The 14,798-nt window shown below is 39.8% G+C and overlaps 1 protein-coding gene across 8 annotated transcripts in view; it reads left to right on the top strand.

The window, feature by feature from the left end:
- The window catches only part of PALM2AKAP2 (PALM2 and AKAP2 fusion), a 262,326-nt gene that overhangs the window by 120,652 nt on the left and 126,876 nt on the right, over positions 1-14,798 (top strand). For 4 of the 8 annotated variants that reach the window (XM_084504519.1, XM_084504525.1, XM_084504523.1 and 1 more), the window contains one exon: positions 956-1,660. The exons of the other annotated variants lie outside the window; for them this stretch is intronic. In XM_084504519.1, coding sequence (XP_084360645.1) covers positions 956-1,660 — 705 coding nt within the window. The remainder of the gene's footprint in view (positions 1-955; positions 1,661-14,798) is intronic. 8 annotated transcript variants of the gene reach the window in all.

Below are 14,798 nucleotides of genomic sequence, written 5' to 3'. Positions count from 1 at the left end.
TTATATCTCAAAATAGGGGCTAGAGCAATGAAGATTACTCCTACTGTGTGGTCTCAACTGTTTTTGTCTTGTTGCTGCGTCCTTCTTAACTGCTAGAAAAGTTTCTTTGCTATTCTTCAACAACATCCCTCACATGTGTGTTTTTACTCATTGTTTTATGATGCTTTGAAAGTTGGTTAATTTCTTCAACTTACCCCTTTGGAAATGATGCATAGGGTCTCATTCGAAAAAGGGAGGGAGCATTTCATGGTCATTTTATACATTCTTTTAACCTGCAAGCAGAGGTCACTGACGATGCCTTGGTGTGGAAACTGAGACCTGCCCTGCCACGAATCTATGGGAAAAACAATTCCATTCCTATGTGATTTTGTTTTCCCAACTGTAGAATAGGGGTAAACAATGTTTCTCCACCTCTCTAATATGTTCTGAGTGCTACGGATGGAAGAGTTAAACAAGATCAAGCATTGATAATAAACCAGTCTGGGTGTTACTTGCATCAAATAAAAGTTGTTTCCAGCTAACTTGTGGTTTGATGATAGGAAAGGATGAGAGTAGAGAGGTTGCTGTAGAAGAGTTTCTCTTTGAATTTTGAGTCAAGATCAGAATGGAAAGATTGAGGGCAACCTGCATGCTGCCACCTCCCTTTGCCTAAAATACACCTAACCCACGTGCTCTTGGTGCTCCTAATTGATCAGAGACAGTTCCACATAGGGTGAGCTGGAAGATTATCTCCCATTTGTCACAGGTATGCCTAGCCTCCAGCTGCATAAGGACTGTAAAATAATAACGACCTCTGTCCACAGTGTTGCATCCCACTTCTAACGTAGCACACTTGACCTTTTAGATGCAGGTGGTAGGAAAAGGGGCACCATAGTTTTCTTTGTCTGTTTGGCAATTAACCATTCACTGGCTTTTTTTGTTGTAACATGCACTTCCTCTCTTGTTTTCATTCAAGCTTTGTGCACCATGGAAATTAATGTGGAGAAAGACAAACAGACAGGAGAGACCAAGATTGTCTCTGCTTCACCTATTGGCCCAGATGAGGCCCATCAAAGAGGATTCAAAGTCTATGATGATGGTACCAAGGTAGTCTATGAGGTTCACTCTGGTGGCACAGTGGTAGAAAATGGAGTACATAAATTAAGCTCAAAGGACGTAGATGAACTTATCCAAAAAGCTGGACAATCAAGTGTAAAAGGAGGGTTTGAAACAATGACTGTGTCAGACAGAAATGCAGTAGCCGATGGAAACCTTAGCCAAATGAAGGAGCAAATGCTCTTCAAGGAGGCAAAGCTGGAAATGGTACACAAACCCAGCAAAGGGCATGCTGTGAACCCTCAGCCCCAAGACAAACCCTGCGGTGGCGACATTCCACAGGCCAGCGCGGATCAGCCAGTGACAATGATATTTATGGGCTACCAGAACATTGACGACGAAGAGGAAACGAAGAAAGTGCTGGGCTATGATGAAACCATCAAAGCAGAGCTAGTCCTGATCGACGAAGACGACGAGAAGTCATTGCGTGAGAAGACGGTGACGGATGTCTCCACCATGGATGGAAACGCTGCTGAGCTGGTCTCTGGCAGGCCCCTGTCGGACACGACAGAGCCCTCCTCTCCTGAGGGGAAGGAAGAGAGCCTGCCCTTGGAAGCTGCCCCAGGTACACAAAAGAAAAAGCGCTGTCAATGCTGTATTGTCATGTGAACACCTCCTCCTTCCCTGCTCCAGGCAGCTCCTGCTCCGTCACTTACCTAGACCTCAATGTACTTCTAGCTGCAATACTGTGAACTGGAAGTGAATGCCTCCATTGCCTTGCAGTTGGGTTGCTTTGATTTCTAGTTCTTCAGGAAGAGGAACACATGGTTATTTTCCCATCAGACGTACTCTTTCGGGTTTGGGGAGAGGTTGGGGATTATATTTTATTTTATTTTTTCCTTAATATTGCAGAGTGAGAGATAAATGGGAAACGGAACAAATGTTTTCATATTTATTTGATTTTTATATATATATTATATATATATAATGAAAACAATTTTTACATTTTCTTTAGATATCTGGCAGGCTCAATCAGATTCCTAGGATTTTTGGGGAGTTTGAATTTCACAGCAGCCAGATATGAGAGCCTTAAAAAAAATATTGCTTCTCTTTTTTAAGATAAAAGTCACACTCAAACATTATTTTATAGATCCTATTTTTTATTTCTCAGGGGAAGGCTTAGATCATTTTACTGTTTTAATTTGCTAAAACTCAGATAAGTCCTTCCTGAAAAGTTTTTGTAGTTTCATTTTATAGCAACTTTTTAGTTTAGTTTGCGGTGTCAAAAAAATCCATCAGCCATTTCTGCTTATTGGTGATACCAAAAGTGGATTTTAATTATTCTTTCTAGAAAATGTATGAATGATGATTTTGCCTTATATAAATCTTCCAGATTACAGTATTGTATGTGTACTTCATCTCCCTAAATTACAGTTGAAATTAACTTGACATGAAAAAGATGCAGCTGTCACACCAACAGAAATGGAGTCACTGATCTAATTACTTGCCTTTCAGTAACTCTGCCAATGTTTATACATGAAGTTTTCCTGCTGAACTCCAGTAGATGAGAGATATTGCTTACTATTTCCGTAGAACAAAAATGATCTTCTCTTGCAGTCTGACCTTGCTCCCACTGAATTCAGTGATGAAATTCTCAGTGCTGGAAATGGGGGCAGGGCCAGATTTTTATTTTGCAGTTCTTAGGAAAATATTATTTCTCAGAGAGTGTACCTCCAGTGCAGTGAAGCACTGACAGGTGATGGGTCTGATCCTGCTGTGCTTACCCAGGCAAAACTCTCATGGACGCCCACTGGAGTTTTGTTTAAGCAGCTGTTCCAGGAGAAGACCCTACAGCCTCACAGTTAACATGCAAACTGCTGGTGGTTTTGGATGCTTCGTTTCCCAGTGTGGGACACCTCAGACAGGCCTGATTTCGAGCAAAATTTCCTTCATCTGCCCTCTGAAAATCAGGCCTTTTAATAACATCTCAAAGTGAAAATGTAAAAAGGCGAAGGCATCCAAAATCTGTAGATATTTCTTTATTTCTTGGTCCATTGATTCTTCTAACTATAATGAAAAAGCAGCCAGCTTTTTCATGGCAAGATATTATGAGCCTGATTCTTGTCTCACATCAGTTTTGCTTAAGTGCATCACCACTCACTCTAGTGGAGTTAGTATAGATTTGTAACTAGAGAAGTGAGATTAAAAATCAGGATTTGTATTTTCTGGTAGTGTTAAAAATACTGAGGATTATTTTGAAGTGTCTTTGAAACTATCAGACTTTAAAAATTAATAACAGCAACTGAAAAAAAATGCATAAGAAAAAAAAAAAAGAAAAAAAAAAAAAAAGAAAGAGAAAAAGAAAAAAAGAAAGAGAGAAAGAAAGAAAGAAAGAAAACAACAAAAAGCCTCTTTTCATTCTGAGGTGGTTTCCACAATATTTCTGTTCTTTCTTGGATGGTGCTTTTACTGCATTAACTGTTAGTTCAGAGCATCTGATTAAACAGAGTTCTTGCTCTGTACTCTTTTCTTTCTGTGCCAGTAAAAAAGACACTTGCTCATGAAAGTGGTAATATGAGGCACACTAAAACCAGACACAAAAAAAATGCAAAAAGTAGTTCTGAGCTAGATCACTTTGCTGTCAATATGGAGCTGGTCAACATAACTTTACACCACTGCTCAGGTGACAGAAAATAATAATAATAAAGGAATTGGCAATTAGGAAAAGACAGCCACATCCATATGACACCTGCAGAAATTATGCTGGCTTCTGTATCTGCTGCAGTGGCCTGGTTTCATGCATAATAGACTTCTGCATGTTCCCTCAGCCTCCGGTGGGGCTTTTGGATGACAGGAGGGCCAAACTCACCAACATAAACTCTGCAAATCATCACTTGACTCAGGCTTATGTGGTTAACAGTTTTATCACAGAGGGTGCAAGGTCCTATGTTGTCACAGTTATGTCTGGTGGCTGTTTGTTGGAAGCTATATTGGAAATAAGCAGCCTCTGTTTCAGTTATTTTTTTTGGTGTGAGTGGTTTTTTGGTTTGTTTTGTTTTCTAGAAATGCTAAATATTTACAAATCGCAACATTTCTTAAACCAAGGCCGTGAGCTTTCAACACTGATGTACTCAGCTTGGCCTCATGAGGTTGTCCTCATGCTTAGCATGCCAAGGTGTGGGGAGGTGACCCCTGGGGTCTGAGCTCTCCTGGCTCATCACATCACCACTCATTATCTTGGCTGTGGTAGCCCAGACCCTGGCACCATCACCAACACCATTTCAGGGCTTTTTGTGCATTTACAAGAAGCTAGGCGATGCCACCACCACTCAGCTGAGGAGCACTTAACCCACACAGCTGTAGTCACCTCTCCATGGTCTCATTCACTCCAGACATTGTGTGATGGAGAGATAGCGGAGGCTTTGACAGGGCATGTTTAAGACTCCAAAGCACTGCAAGAACTTTGTGACACAAACAGGTGGGACAGTAAAACCATTTCCACCTTGTTCCTGCACCATGAAAGCCACTGCATCTGGGCTTTGCCCACTCAGCAGCCAGCAGGCACCCCACAGGCATGTTTTGCAATAGTTCTCTCACTCTGGGGCCTCCTCACCTCACCTCAAAAACACATCTTCTGCTTCCCCTCTCCTGGTCCAGCCAGTCCTTCCTTTTCTGTGTGTGATCCTGCCTTCATGGCTTCCCTGGCCTCCCCATCTCTTCATAGCCTAATATTTTTCCCCTACCACTCCTTGCCCTATGGACATGTTTCCCAAAGCCCTCTGCTTGGTACACTTGGAGTGTCATCTTGACTCTGGACATTCTCTGGTACTACTCCTAATCCAGTCTGTCCATATGTCTCTTCACCAACGTTCTCCCGTCAGATGATCTTCTGGCTTACCACATGCTCAGCATTTTGGGGATGACTCCCTTAGTGGCCAGCTTTGGGAGATGTTTGCTGAGACTGGGGCCAGAGTGTGTCTGAGACCACTGCACCATTTGAGGCACAACGTGGTGGGGAGCCGGTGGCATGTAAGAGTTCAGAAGTGGCCCTTCAGTGGTTAGAAGTAGAGCACAAGCCTTAAACCTTAAACCTGCCAAATACCAACTGCTCAGTACTTGTAGCTAACATTGAGTGCCTAGGAAGGCCATTGTTTTTTTATGTGTTCATATGAACTCCATGGTTAACAGGCCCTGATAGATCTAAAAAAAAAAAAAAAAAAAAAAAAAAAAAGTCAAAAAATAACTAAAAAAAAACAAAAACAAAACAAAACAAAACAAAACAAAAAAAAAAAAAAACCAACCCTAAAGGTGTCTGCAAAGGGTTTGTCTTTATCGGTCAAAGGTAGTTCCATGTCTAAGGTCAGGAAAAACACAAAACAAAAGCAAATCAGTCTGAACTCAGAGGGCTTTAGCTACTTTGCCTGAAACATGCTTATTCCAATCATTCTCCTCCACAAGTGCAACAGCCTTGCCTGGACATTGGCTTGTCTGTATTAGCCACTAACTAGACTGCAGCAAGTGGCATAGGAATTAAAATGTGTTAGCACAGGCTGATGAATGTAAACTGGTTTCCAGGGCTTCTCTGGGCTTTGGAAGGGGTAAGTTTTCCCTTTGCCCTCAGATAGGAAGCTGCCTGTGGAAATAAATGCACAATCAGACACAAAGGAAAAGGTCTGCTCTACAGTCAAGCAGAGAGAGATTTTGTAAGGATCACTATGGGAGTTTTTTTATTATTATTATTATTTTATTTTTTTTTGAGAAAACTCCCTGTCTGTTTAACTTATGCCATCACATGTACATTTTCAATTTCCGAATGAGGGGATACAAAAAAGTAGAGTCAGAAACTGGTTCAGTGACTTTTGCCACAACAAACTGCTCGCCTTAACTTTTGTAAGAAAACAAGAAAACTCTTTTCAGTGTATCTTTTCCTAGACTGGGAAAAGTAACCTATTAAATTTTTTTATATTTTGTATTTTCTAAGTTTTTATGAACCCACTTCACATCTTTCTATGTTGTCCCTCATTTACATTTAGGGACTGTTTCTTTTGCAAACCACTGCATTTAACTTTCTTTTTTTTTTTCTTTTTTTTTTTTAACAGAAAAATACAAATCAGAAAACACAGCATTATGATTAGTGGCTAGGCAATCTCTTTCAATTACAATAATATCAATACAGAAAGAAAAGAATTACAGGGTTATTTTCTTTTTTTATTTTCCTGTGGCTGATGTACTGTATGGTATATGTTTACAGAACTCCTCTGGTCTGCCTTTGTGATGTTATCTAAATGAATGACAAGTAGGTATGATGTGCCATTTGACAGTTTGCCTTAGCACTTTTGGGTTTCCTTCTTTTTGTATTTTTCTTTCCTTTTTTTTTTTTTTTCCAAAAAGTGCAGGCTGTATTCCAAAGCTGTATAAACACAACATTATCTTTCAATCCCCAGCAAGAGAAGTGTGCACAAGCCCTTCTCCATGGAGCATACCTCTACTGGTGCAATAAAAGACCTCAGTCCTGGAAACAAAAATGCATATGCCTAATTCTACTGTGTGTAGACCTATTTAACCCAACAGGACTATTCACAGGGAGAATGTGTGTAGGTGTCTGCAAGATAAGGGCATGAATGACTAACACAGAGTATAGTTTGGGTGTTATTTGTGTACCTGTACAAATTTTATGCACTGCTGAGTTTGCCCACAGTGGTCTAAACCTAGAGGCCAACTCTTGAGTATTGCTACTTCTGCTAAGAAAAACATGAAATAAAATGGTGCTGAGCATCTGGTAGGATCAGGTCCTGAGTCAGTATTGCTACCATGGTAGTAGTATTCATGAGAAAATATTAAGTAAGACTTCCCTGACAGCTATTATATCAGTCCCCAGACATTCTAAGTTCACTACCAGTTCTTCATGCTTAAAATTAGAAATACAACAACTTAATGGGAGCAGAAAGATAGCATACAGAGTTGCTAGAGAAATAAAATGTATTCTACCTTTTGATTTAGTCCAAAATCCAAATGGCATACTTGGAAAGTAAGTGGGGATATAATAGAATATGTAGTATTTTACATTTGTGTATTTTTTTAAGGAATAAATATTTTTGTAATGAGATACAAATCCTAAATCAGGATTTGAGTTTCTGAATATCATCCTACCAGTGACATTGAGCCTTTGAACTTTTTCATATGTTGATGACAATGCCCAGCTTCTTGGGATCTTTTGTAGACCTAACCACATTTTTCTCCAGGAAGTAGGATCACAACACTTTTTAAAGAGTAACATTGCAAGAGTAGAATCCAATATACCTGCTATGAACACAGCTAAAGAAATAAATTTATTAAAAAAAAATAAATAAAAAATAAAAAATGTACCTATGCTTTCTATAGCTAGACAAATAACTTTATCTAGAATGCTACAGTGGCAGGTGATAACTACCTACATTTAATAGAGAGGTATGGCTAAAAGGGAGAATTATATTTTTTTTCATTTTGTCATAATTTATCCAACATGAGATTTCAAAATACAAGAGATAGTGCCACTGGAAAGAGTAACAAAATAATTTAGACAAAGTAGTGGATATTCCCACGGGCTGAAATGTGGCATCTTATTTTTTTAAACTCAGTTTCAACCAGTTTTCTCTGTCTGTTAGAAAGTTTAGGATTTGCTCAGATTACGTTTCATGAGCCTTCTGGGCAGCAAGAGTAAACTTTAGTTCTGAGCTTAATTGGAGATTGCAGGCTATGACAGCATCCAGCAAAAAGGCGGACTGTAATTTTTGTATGTAAACAAATAAATTGTATAAAATGGCTGAATTTATTATGTTTAGAATATGAATGGATTGTCATTTAGTCCAAAAAGAATATAAATCCAACTTGTAATATAAACATATAGTAATAACTTAGCTTGTAAATAGTGACAAGGGTGCATGAAGTTTTTAAAAACATCCCACTTTTGTCTAAAATCAAAAGCATTACGAAACTGAGCTTTTTTCCTCATGGGTTCAAAAAGTCTTGCAAAATATATAAAGTTTTTTCCTGTGGTAGTTCAAGTTAGGCTGCTCAATGAATTAAGACTAGGCCACTTTTCTTAAGGACAAATTTTTGAAAAATTCTGATCCTTTCCCCCCAGGTTGCAAAAACTTCTCTTATCTGGGGCTTTTTTTTTGCAGTTATTGTATTGAAAACCTTCCTCTAATTTTTTCCCACATTTTTCTCAAAGAGTATTTAGATTTTTTTAAAGGCTTAAACTACCTTAGAAATAGAAAAATCAATCAATCAATCAATCAATAGTTAAATAGAATGACCTAAGTAACTCAAGTCCACCAGTTTGCATATATTTGTACATTCGTAACTTACATTGTAAGTTACTGACTTAGACCTGATCTCGAATACCTTTTCAGTAGGTCTATTAAACCTAAAGACTTGCCCATGAACATAAAATAAGTCACCCAAGCTGCCCTATTTAATTTAATAGGATGACCCAGATAAGTGAAATTTAAGCACATGAACAAATGCTTATAGGGTCTTGTCTTTAAATGATATTGCTACAAGCAAGACTTAATGCTGCTTTAACTGTGTCTTCTCATTCCTTAAATTAGATAGATTTATTTTTTTTTTTAAATGGTGTTGTGAAACTGGTGCACTTTTCTGCAGAGAGGAGTTTAGGACATGATCTCCTGGCTGACTGTGCTTGAAAGTGGATGAATGTCCTCTGGGCACTCGCAAAACCCCCAGTGCCCTGCAGAGGGTGGGGATGAATTTCAAATTACGAAATAACACAATGTAAAAGAAGCAGTGTGAGTTTTTCTTCCAAAATTTCCCCTTTGCACTCCTCTGCTCCGGACTCTGCCTGTCCCCTGTCGCTGTACTTGCTCTCATTCTGAACACCATTGCTCAGTTGCTCCTTTTTTTTCCCCTCTCTGTGCTTCACTTTTTGTGGTCTCCAATAAGCAAAAACAGGGGGAAGAAAAGAGAGACTTGAGTTTTAACCAAGCTAAAAGAAATGACAGTATCCTGTCCTTGGTGTTTGGACTTCTTCCTGCATTTTCCTAGATTCACAGGACAAATTTGATACCAGAGGAGCACTCCTTGACAGTTCATTTGGCATCCCCTGGATTGCCTAAACAGAGGGTTTCACTAAATCTTTGCTGTTTAGGTAGACCTTCTGTCTTTCTTCCCATTTTATTGGGAATGCTTTAAGTACTCAAAGCCAGTATGAGATAGACATGCCCAAGTGCACCCAGAAGCCACTTAGGGGAGAAGAAGGCAAGCCACCCCCTAATTGTCAGGTTGCTACCAGAAGGCTAAAGGAGCCAGGAAAAAACATGAACTTCCCCACAGACTGATCCAGCATGCAAAGACATTCTCAATAAAACTAGCTGCCAAGAAGCTCCTGGTATCCCTCCAAATTAATGTGTTGGTCAGAGAGGTGAACTCAAAAACAAAGAGGGTTCTGTGCAACCTCATAAAGTCCCAGCTGGGCACAGCACTTAAGCTCCACTGACCTTAAGCACTTGCTTGAAGTGTAACACATACTTAAGCACTGTGCTGGTTAGGGGATAGCTTTGAGGATATGTTAAGATCAGCCCACACCTATGATTAAGGTGCTTAACTTAAGATGAGCTCAAATTTTATCCCTGTATTTTGCAAGCATGGATGTAGGCACCACTTAGGGGCAGAGAGAGGAGATAAATTGATTTCAAAGCTTTTTGTATTTCCAGTGGCCACTGAATCTGTACAGCAAAGGTAGCCAAGCAAGAGCAGGTCAGGACGAAGGCAAAAGAAAACATTTCTGAAGGTTTCCTGCCCCTCCTGGCCATGTTCAATCCATAGACAAATGACTCTTTATAGGGGTCCAAGAAAATGTTGTGTAAAATGCAGCTTTTATGGTGAATGTAGGTTGTGGTTGAGATTTTTTTTAAGCTTTAGTCTCCCACTTTCTTTGTGAGCTAATGTATATATAAAAACCCATTTTGTTGGGGAAAAACTGCTGTGCTAACACTGGATTAGAATTGCTGGGGATAGCTGCTGTACTTTGTAACCTGAAGTGTACTTTTTTGACTGTTATGTTTTTTTCTTCAGATTAAAAAAAAAAAAAAAAAAAGAGTACAAAAAAAATCAAAAATAAATAAAACAAGAACACTGCCAGCAACAGCCATGCTGTAACTGTGGCTTCTCTCTTTTTTTTTCTCTGTACAGTATTACTAGTAAATAAATCTGCCTTTTCACTGCGCCTACCTTTGTGTCTTTTTACTGTGTTTCTTTCTAACTACTACTCTTCAAGATTCTCTGTGATCTCAAGGACATGCCACAGTGGAGCAGCCTTCCTCACTAAAAGGAATAAATGACTAACTCCACAGTTTGATGGTTTTTCTTTCCTCCACTGCTGTGCCCTGCTGATCCAATTGTCACTTCTCTTAAATACTTCAACACATATTAACTTGTCATACCTGTTACTGTCTCATTTCTCCTTTCCCTTTCCTTCTTACTGGTAGTTTGCCAGGCTTGCCATGGACCCTGTTGCTTTAGGATCACACGGCATCTTTTCATGTTTGCAGAAAATAAAGTCTGGAATTTGATCAGCAAGGCAGTATGTCCCAGGTCAGCTTCTTTCCCAACTGAGGGAAGTACTTCATACCATATATACAAGTCCTCAGATATAATCACTAAAGAATTTAATGACTTTCAAAATAAACAGCGTACAGTTTTCTCTCAGGCTTATTGCAGAAAGTGTCCTCGGTATTTCAGGACTGGAAGAAGCTTGACGTAGTCTGACTTGTAGGAAGAAAAAAATACATATATATTTGTTATTTCTTTTTCCCAAGATATTATATTTACTTAAGCTTAGAACAGTGATAAGATAGATACACAGCCAAGCATTGTAAGCATCCTTCTCATAAATAAAAAAATCAGCCTAGACTCATCCATTTAAGAAACTCACCACAAATTGCCCATTGCTTCGTAAGTACATTGCTATGTAAGTACCTCTGCTTCTTTTACCCTATACCCATCCAAATAAATGTATGTGAACGCATATATCTGAGCCTTTGCAATGCTGTGCTGCTTAGTAGTACACAAGTGAAAGTGGCCAGTTGCCCTGCTTAGCTGCTTTGTAATCTAGTCCTGAAAGTTTTACAGAAGGCAAGGCTTCAAGATCTTTTTCCTGCTTGTGTTTGAGTAAGAGAAAATGTTACTTGTCTGTCCCAGAATGCTCTGCGAATGTCTGGAGAACTGGTGTGTTTATGCCGTCAGAGGACTAGAAAATGGATGAGGCTGAGAGAAATGATCACTACAGCTACACTGTTTAAATGTCTCTAGTTTTGCAAAGACCTTCCTAGTTCAGAGGGTGTCTCAATATGTCCAGAGGAAGGATTATCACCCTCATCTAGCACAGGTGCCCATGTGAAGGGTGTACAATGACAGATGTGTTGTCAAGGGGTACTAGTTTGAATGCAGACACTTGGATATGTCAGGTATACATTCCATTTGCTGGTGCTTGCCATGCTCCATGAGGCGGGATGAAAACTATTAGTTCAATGAAATAGTTCAATGAAATTAGTTCAATGAAAACTATTAGTTTTCATCCTGCCTCATTTAACTGAATAGCCATGGGAAGGCTTTTAGCTGGAAACTCCTTCACTGCACAAAAGCAAATCAGGCAAGGAAACAACAAAAACAGACGGAACAACATTTGTTATTGCTGTTCTCACTAAAGTTTTGGAATCAAAATATTTATATGCACTTCCTCTTTTTAAACCACAAGAAAAAAATATGGTAGTTTGATGTTTTCCCTTTTTTTCCACCATCATAGCATGTAGGAAGAAAGGAAATGCTTAGCAGATGGTGAGAGAGTGTGGTACTCCCTGAAACTCTTCTGGAGGGTTCCCTGGATGTCAATGACTTAATGCAGTGAAGGCAGATTCAGCATGTAGGAGGACAACCCTCTCATCTTTTTTCTTCTTTTTCGTTTCGTTTTAATAGTTCTGTATCCTAGTAATGGAAGGAAGATAGAGGTATACTCTAAAAGTTTAGCACTCAGTGTCTTTCATTAGTCTGTCTGGGGGTGGAAGTGAAGTACTTCATTTTCAGACGTCCCTTTAGTTTCTTGTGGGACCCTCACAACATGCCCTGGACTCTTCAAAACTCATCCTGACTCAGCAACACTTTGTGCTTCACACTGCACAATTTTAAGGTTACAGAAAGAAACTTCTAAGGCTATCGGCTATAAGAATGATATATGAATAATAAAAAGGTAACAAAAATTACTAACGATTTTTGGTGCCCAAGACTGCCATTCACTTTCCCCATCTGCCACAGCAGGTCTGCTCAGATGCCCATTGTGCTGTGTGCATTCACATACAAATCCTTTGTAACTGTCTCTGGTGGAAACCTAGTCTGTTGCCTAGAGGAGTTTACAGAACTGGATATGGCACAGCGCTGAAAAGTATTAAGTGACCATCCATTTTCACTTGTGGTAGAAATCTACCTGTTTCTTCATCAAAAGTGTCTAAGTGATGGCAAACACTTTCCCAGCTGAGATCGATTAGGAAGGAGATGCATGAATAAAAGCAGGGTTTGCTGTATCAGACTTGGAGGAGTGAACTTCCCAGCACACAGCCCAAAAGGGAATAGGGGAATTATCAGGTGGCAGAGGGAGATATTGGGTCTCTCCAAATCATGTGGAAGGAAGAGGAATGTTGTTGCACAGACACTGGCCTGCAAAACTAGACACTCAACTGTCTTAGAAAGAAATGAAATAGGCTTCTGCCTTTTATAAGCAGCGGTTCCTCCCACTGTAAGTGATCTCTCTGGACTTACCGAGCAGCAGTGAAGGTGTTCATCCAAGTGCTGGGAAAAATCCTTTCCAATTGCTGCTGCTCCACAGGGCTCAGCATGACCTCACAAAAAGTCCCTCTTCTCCACATCTACAAAGGTATGTAGAAACAACAAAAACCCCTGGATTTTGACAGGAAAAACAGGCACCTAGCTACCTTCCTGGGCCCAGATTTTATCATCTCAGTTTTACAACTGCAGTTTAGCATAGTTAGACACTCAGTGCTGCAGTGATAAGTCTGTTAGTGTCTGCACTAACAAGGCTGCAAGAATATGGAGCACATATTGTGTATACAACACCCCAAAGTGTCCTCTTGCTGTACAGTTCTTGGAGAGAATCTGCTTACAACAGCACTGCCAAACCAGAAAACACGGGCTATGCTGCAATCAAAACAGGCCCTTCACAGCAGTCAGGCATTTGCTGGAAATGACAGATTTGCCATGATATAGGAGGGAAAAAAAAAAAAAAAAAAAAAAAGAGAGAGAGAGAGAGAGAAGAGAGAGAGAAGAGGAAGAGAAAGAGAGACAGAAAGAAAGAGAGAGAGAGAGAGAGAGAGAGAGAGAAAGAGAGAAAGAGAAAGAGAGAAAGAGAGAAAGAGAGAAAGAGAGAAAGAGAGAAAGAGAGAAAGAGAGAAAGAGAGAAAGAGAGAAAGAGAGAAAGAGAGAAAGGAAGGAAGGAAGGAAGGGAGGAAGGAAGGAAGGAAGGAAGGAAGGAAGGAAGGAAGGAAGGAAGGAAGGAAGGAAGGAAGGAAGGAAGGAAGGAAGGAAGGAAGGAAGGAAGGAAGGAAGGAAGGAAGGAAGGAAGGAAGGAAGAAAGAAAAAGAAAGTTAGTTTTAGCAGTAGCATGTTTGGTTGCTTATAGATGCAAGAACAAAGAGAGAGGAACAGGTGGAGGAGGATAAAAAGGGCTCGTACCCAGAAGAAAGGAACTGAAAAATGGGTCACCTCCTCAGACATGACAAACCAGTTCAGCTTTTTGAGTATTTCCATAGTGTATAATGCATCACTGGCTACAGATTCCCTCCAGCTATAGATGAGTCTGCTCCAGCACTGGGAGCAATATGGTAGGTTTTTGAGGGAAGGGGTGTGTGTTGGTTAAGTTAATTAGCCTTGCTGAGACAGAAGCTATCTATTCAACTGAGCATAACCCCGTACTGAAATGACTGTACTGCGTTTAGCCAGAGTGGTTACCTCTAGACAGCATTATGTTGTGGTCTTAAGCATCTTTAGGCTTAAGTGGAAGGGTACTCTTTAATAACATCAGAAGACTTTGATCATTTACATTTCACTGGAGCATGCTACATACAGATTACATAGCCCTGGCATTTTTTTCAACACTTTGTTGTGCTGCTCAGCTTTTGTTGTGTGGTTAGACATTTCTTCTTAATATGCCACACTAAGATATAGAAGCATTTTTATTATTAAAGAAACAGGAGTCCATAGAGAAATTGTTAGTGCGATGGAGTAAATGTTTCCTTCTGCTGACTGACTTTAGCAGTTTTATATCATTAAGTATGGCTCAGTTGCCAGGGAGATGGGCAAAGCAATGAAGCTGTTAAGTACCAAGTGCAGTAAACACATGCAGAACTGCACACAGAGAAAAGAGTTGACATCTGGAAATTCTCCACTGTGGCTATTTCAGTCTGGTTTTCTTGTTACAGAAGCTGAAGGTCATCAGGGGTTAGTAAATCAGGAGAGTTAACTAAGATAGATGGCTTCCATTTACACCAGCCTGGGAAGTAAGCAGCCCTTAACATGAGATAAGTCATTCACATTTTTACTGATACAACTTGAGCTGCAGACCTCATGCTTTTTGGGGTCATTCTTGAATCTCCAGCTCATGGAGTCAAGCAAAAATAAGAAAAGCTGTAGTTTCTGGGCTTCCTGGCTGAGAAGAAAATCTGCAAAGTACATGTTCTAGCAGCATGAATAAGCCC

Source organism: Aythya ferina (genome assembly GCF_964211825.1).
Source record: "Aythya ferina genome assembly, chromosome: Z".
NCBI lineage: Eukaryota > Metazoa > Chordata > Aves > Anseriformes > Anatidae > Aythya > Aythya ferina.
This window is presented reverse-complemented; position numbering and strand designations above follow the sequence as displayed.